Source organism: Mus caroli, chromosome 13, assembly GCF_900094665.2.
Source record: "Mus caroli chromosome 13, CAROLI_EIJ_v1.1, whole genome shotgun sequence".
Classification (NCBI taxonomy): Eukaryota; Metazoa; Chordata; class Mammalia; order Rodentia; family Muridae; genus Mus; species Mus caroli.
Genome location: NC_034582.1, coordinates 69,486,196 through 69,491,025, shown reverse-complemented (window position 1 = coordinate 69,491,025; position 4,830 = coordinate 69,486,196). Strand labels below are relative to the sequence as shown.

The 4,830-nt window shown below is 38.6% G+C and overlaps 1 protein-coding gene across 2 annotated transcripts in view; it reads right to left on the bottom strand.

The window, feature by feature from the left end:
• Positions 1-4,830, bottom strand: part of Erap1 (endoplasmic reticulum aminopeptidase 1) — a 46,088-nt gene that overhangs the window by 23,156 nt on the left and 18,102 nt on the right. For both annotated transcript variants that reach the window (XM_021180595.2, XM_021180596.2), the window contains exons 3-4: positions 3,858-3,996; positions 1,235-1,369 (exon numbers count right to left, since the gene is read on the bottom strand). In XM_021180595.2, the coding sequence (XP_021036254.1) occupies positions 1,235-1,369; positions 3,858-3,996 (274 nt within the window). The remainder of the gene's footprint in view (positions 1-1,234; positions 1,370-3,857; positions 3,997-4,830) is intronic.

Below are 4,830 nucleotides of genomic sequence, written 5' to 3'. Positions count from 1 at the left end.
GAGGGAGGGAGGGAAGAAGGGAGGGAGGGAAGGAGGGAGGGAAGAAGGGAGGGAGGGAGGAAGAAAGGCTTTGTGATTCACTGGTATTACACAGAGAAGGATGGGACAGTCTTTAAAAAAAAAAACTGTAGTTTAAAATAAACCTTCATAGTTCTTAAGAGTTGGAACTAAAGTAACTAGGTAATCTAAAGTACTGAATCTAATACCCTTATTTAAGGTCATCTTTGGATTTGAAGTACTCTGTCATTTGGCAGGAGGGAAGACACATGTTCTTGAAGAGTCCACTTCTGACTGAGGAATAAGCCATAATGAATACAAAGGAATAAGATAACATGAAAGAAAGTCTGCAGAAACAAAATGCAGAAAAACTTCAGATATTATGATAGCCATGACCAGGATATAAAATATGTATATTTGCTTTCATAATGGCCATAAAATATGTATGTATATTTAGTATGTTTCAAGGAAGATAAGGAAGAACTAAAAATGTAAGCATGGCTTAGACATTATAAAAAAAATCATGCACAATAGAGTCAATAAAACATGCAAAGCAATGGGCAGATTAAAGTATTCTCTTCACCTTCCTTTCAAATATCTACACCACTGGAAGAAGAAAAGGCAACTCAGGTAGCCTAGCTACTCAGGCCTCACTTACACATACAGCAACTTCAGCTCCCTTTAAAGTATGTTTTCCTTCTGGACAACGTGACAGCACTGTGAAAGCAGAAGTGCTAAGCACAGGCTAAAATGATGCTTGAAGCAAGATCTTTACTAGAGCATTCTAACATTCTCTGACATAGACTGTCCTTCCCAAAGACCCCTTCTTGAAACCAACAAGCAACTTTTTCTTCTTTTCCACTCTGTAGCTCTGGCTAGCTTGGAACTTGCTATGTAGACCATGCTGGTCTTAAAGTCCCAGAGATTGGACTGTCTCTGTCCTGATGCATGGCCAGCTCATATATTTTAAACAAGTATAATCTACATTCCACAAGGAAAAGGGCCAAGGTCAGAGAGCTAAATAGCAATAGAGCCAGGTAACTAGTGACTTATTCATGGCCAAGTGCTCTATATCCTTTTGCTACTAGGGCATTGCTAGTAAGCATCTGTGACAATAAAATCATTACCTTTCCTGTCTTTCCTATGATTAAGGGAATCCCAAGTTGCAGGGCTACCAGTTTTGAAACCAGGACTACCAGCACAGGTTGCTCATCTTGTGAGACAATTATGGGCTCACCTTGACTCCACTCTTAGTCATCTTGCTCACAGACTTAAAATCAGAAATGATGAAGGCCACTAGGTAGGTACTCATTTTCACAGTGATGTCAAAATGGTCTTCTATGAGTCCTTCAGCAACATTCACAGATTTCACCTATTATCAGAGTAAAGAAACAAGTAATTCAATTGTTCAACACACTGACACACATTATAAGAAGAAATCTCCCAAAGTAAAATACATATTGAAGATACCAGTACAATATTTCTATAATTACTTTTAAAAGTCTCTACTAGACATTTGACTATAATTTAGAGGTCAGGGCCAGACCCTTTGAGTCTATTTCTTTTTTAGGATATAAGTACACTCTATACTGGGCAAATACATATATAACCATTTACTACCTAAAAAGAACTTCTGATGTTTATAGTAAGTTGAAAGTGCCCTATGACTTTGCATAATATACAAAATCTTTTTCAAACTTAGCCTTATGTTATTTGAATGAGTTTTAAGTGAAACCATGATGGGAGAAATCTTGAAGAAATAGTTGCATGACATGCGTACCATCTAAGAGATGTGCTCCCAAAGGGGGAGCCTAATACTTTAGCACAATAAGCGTTTCTTATAGAAAGAACCAGCCCAGGGAGAAGCATGCAGACAGATACATTCCTATGGCTGGTCCCACTGTTGTCTGTCTTTGTGTCCTCATCCTTTCTAACTCCCATCAATCACTAGGTATGGTGCTTGTCTGTCACCTTCTAGTTATTTCAACCACTCCTGCTAAACAACTTAGCTTTACTACTCAAGAATCTCAAGTTATCCTTTCATTTAAATGGTTTCTACATATGCCCAAATTTCCATTTCTGATGTGCTAATTAATAGGAAAGCAACCTGATGTGCTTAATCCCTGCCAACTGCATAAACTTTCAACATTCTAAGGGTATAAAGAATCTAGCCCTGCCCCCCCCCCCCAAATATCCATTGCTCTTCCTCTCAGCTCCACATCTGTTTGGAAATCTGGCCTACTCTTACTTAGATTCTATCAGTGAAAGAATTTCCTACCCCAGGAGCAAGATGGTGCTAGAGGCTTTCCAGTGCTCTCAGGTGGGTCCCAGAAGATTAGGATGTCATTATCTTTGTGGTATATCTAGTGCTCCTTTCCTTTCATATGCAAGCCTATGAATTTTTCTTCAAATGCCTAATGTTCTATTTTTTTTTTTCTAGAGCTATGACACTCTCATTAGAGAATTCATTTCTGTGTTACAGAGCAACAGCATTAACATTGCTTGAGGTGAGAGGTCAAAATATGAAAAAGCATATTTTCTATTCATATGCAAAAGTGGATATAGGGACTGAGCTAGATGCTAAGAATTTGCTAAAAAACACAGCCCTCTAGGGTACACAGAATTTACTTGATAAAGGGGTCTTATAGGAGTTTATCTGGGGTTCTGTGTCTCTTTGTCATGGTCACCATAATGAAAAATGAATGCTCTTTAGAATCCTAAGCAGATTATTCTACACTGGACCTCATCGAATGAAAATGAATTATGAACAATGAAACCACGTATTGCCTGGTGAAACCTATATTATGGTGCTCACTACCTGTACCACAGCTGCACCACAGCTGCAGTTGTACTTGACTCAGTAGCCATGATCCATGAGACAAGGAAAGTAGATGAGTGGTTTTATTCCTTGGGCATGGACATCTTCCTACCTTATAAATCAGGGAGAGTGCTACCCACATCTGCCTTGAAAAAATGGCTACTCAATGAAGCTAAGCTCTAACAATACAGGCTCTGAAAATACTACTCTTCTTTTAGATGCCTGTCCAATGTCACACATATAACTATCTGGTGTATACTTAATGTCAGTAGACATTAAATGGTAATTCTAATTATTATTTAGATTGTAATATAATTATACTATTTCCCCCTTCCCTTTTCTCCATCCAAACCTTCCCATATACACTTCCTATTCTCTTTCAAATGCATGGCATCTTTTTTCATTAATTGTTACATGAATATATGATCATTCTCAATAATGATACTTGTATATTGGTTTTTAGCTTCTTTATTTTCTGTCATGTATTCAGGGTTGACTATTTAGTTTGAATAACCAATTGGAGTGTTCTTTCCTGGGAAAGACTTATTTCTCCCACGCTCAGCATTCCTTAATTGCCAGTAATTATTTGTTTAGGGTTGAAGCCCATCAAAGGTTTTCTCTGTCCACTTTGGCATATATAATGTTGTCCTTGTTGAACTCACATGAGACTTTATGGATGTAGCTCTGACACTACTAGGAGATGCTATATGGCTTTAGTTGACAAAGCTCTTTACTTAACATCCTCATAAAATAACACAGGAGAAAATGGGGTGAGAACAGTTTGTGAAGGGAACTATCTGTTGAACCTGGTGTGAATTCCTGAGAGTTCCTTCCCATGTGTGTCATTTATAATGAAAACCTGAACTTTCTACAGGACAATGTTTTTGTTTGGTTATCAACAAACTTGAAACAAAAGCATTGGCAGAGAAAAGCTATGAAACATAACTGTCATGAAATAAAACCAACGGTAAATGAAATGTTGAAGTATTGGACATCACAGAGAAGGGCAGTTTCCCCAGGAGCAGATTCCATTCACACTCACCAGGGGCATGTTGGAGATGGCCAGGTGCCTTGGATCCCTCTTTATCTTGATGGAAAAACTTGCCTTGAGGGCAGGTTCATCAAAGCAGGGAAAAGCCATTCTAGCAGCTGTGGGTTCAAACTGTGTTGCTGCAAGTATTCTAGGACAAGTGAAATGAAATCAATACAGTACAACAAGGACTCCAAAGGAGGCGTCTGTATTGTAATTCCTGAAGTTAAGATTCTTGGCTATTACTACTTATTGATTGATTGATTGATTGATTGATACACAGGATCTTGCTGTGTAACCCTGGCTAGCTATGGAGGGCAGACTGGCCTCACAGAGATCTACTTGCCTTTGCTTCCCAAGTTCTGGAATCAATAGATATTTTTTAAAGTAAAGAGGGGCTATGGAGTTAGCTCAGCATACACACTTGAGTTCAAATCTTTAGCACCCACATGAAAAAGCTGTGTATGAAGACATGCAGTTGTAACCTTAGCCCTTAAGGAACAGAAATCAGCTTCCCAGAAATCACTGGCAATCCCATCTCTAATCAGTGAGCACTAACCAGGTTCAGTTGCTCAATAATTAAAGAATAAAAGAACAAAAGAGTTAAAGAAGAGGAATGCACACTAGGAAGTCATACTATTTTAACTTTGTGTACTTATGGGTGCATACACATGTATACACACACACTCATACAAATACAAAAGAAAAAAAAATCCTATAACAAAATCTCTTATGAAAAAAACAAAATACATAGAAAAATATGGACAGTAGACTAACAGCTTCAAGAAACAATGAACTCTAAATTGATTAGAAAATACTCAATGGAGGCCTTAAACAGCTTAAAGCTGCCTGATAAGACTGAGGTCAGGGAACTTAGTCTGTACAGGTCAGAGTGAGGACCACAGAGGCAGACAGCTTCTGGGACAGGCGGGAGCCACAGAGCCGCTGAGGCAGCACCCTTTTGGGGCCGCAGACATCCGGCACC